The 598-nt window shown below is 54.3% G+C and overlaps 1 protein-coding gene across 1 annotated transcript; it reads left to right on the forward strand.

Annotated features, from left to right (window-relative positions):
• Positions 1-269: 269 nt before the first annotated feature.
• Positions 270-554, forward strand: PPTG_23175 (hypothetical protein; the record flags this gene model as incomplete). Its single annotated transcript, XM_008908920.1, has 2 exons — positions 270-285; positions 358-554. 2 exons carry the CDS (start codon positions 270-272, stop codon positions 552-554), a joined length of 213 nt encoding a protein of 70 aa, XP_008907168.1.
• Positions 555-598: the final 44 nt, after the last annotated feature.

Raw genomic sequence — 598 nt, forward strand, 5'->3', positions numbered from 1 at the left:
GAACTAACGGCACGAAGGACGTTCTCGTTATTTTTAGATCTGGGAAAAGAAACGGCGGCAGCTTCGTAAGTAGGCTGGCGGAAAGAACTCCTCATTTGGGGTATTTGTAGTTCTGTTAGTACGGTGTTCAGCTGCTCGATTTATCCTTACACCGGTTTAGACGTTTATTTTGTAATAGGTTGGCAGGCCAAGACGGAGGACGAGACGACAGTGATCGTTCCGGAACGTTGGTGGCGGTTGAAGATCTCAGCCAGAAGGTCGTAATAGGTATGAGCACGGCGAGTGGTCGCCGCGCCCATTGTGTGGAGGGTGTCAGAGCCGCAGAGACGCGATCTTAGTGGTGAAATGTCGTGACAGTGGTGGTTACCAGCGGATGCAGCGGCATTGGGAGTGATAACAACGAGTGTGTGAGAGGTGGAAGCCACGACCAACGGGTGCGTGAAGCAGCAGATTGGGTCTTGGACGGCGCGGTGTGTGGCAGCCGACGCTTCGAACGGTGTGGCTGGATCGAGGCTGAGAGAACGCTTCGCGTGGGCACCAAGGATGCAGCGTGACGGAGGGCGAGGTGGATACGTAGAAGTCTTTGTTGACAAACGGA

This window comes from Phytophthora parasitica (assembly GCF_000247585.1).
Source record: "Phytophthora parasitica INRA-310 unplaced genomic scaffold supercont2.32, whole genome shotgun sequence".
Classification (NCBI taxonomy): domain Eukaryota; phylum Oomycota; class Peronosporomycetes; order Peronosporales; family Peronosporaceae; genus Phytophthora; species Phytophthora nicotianae.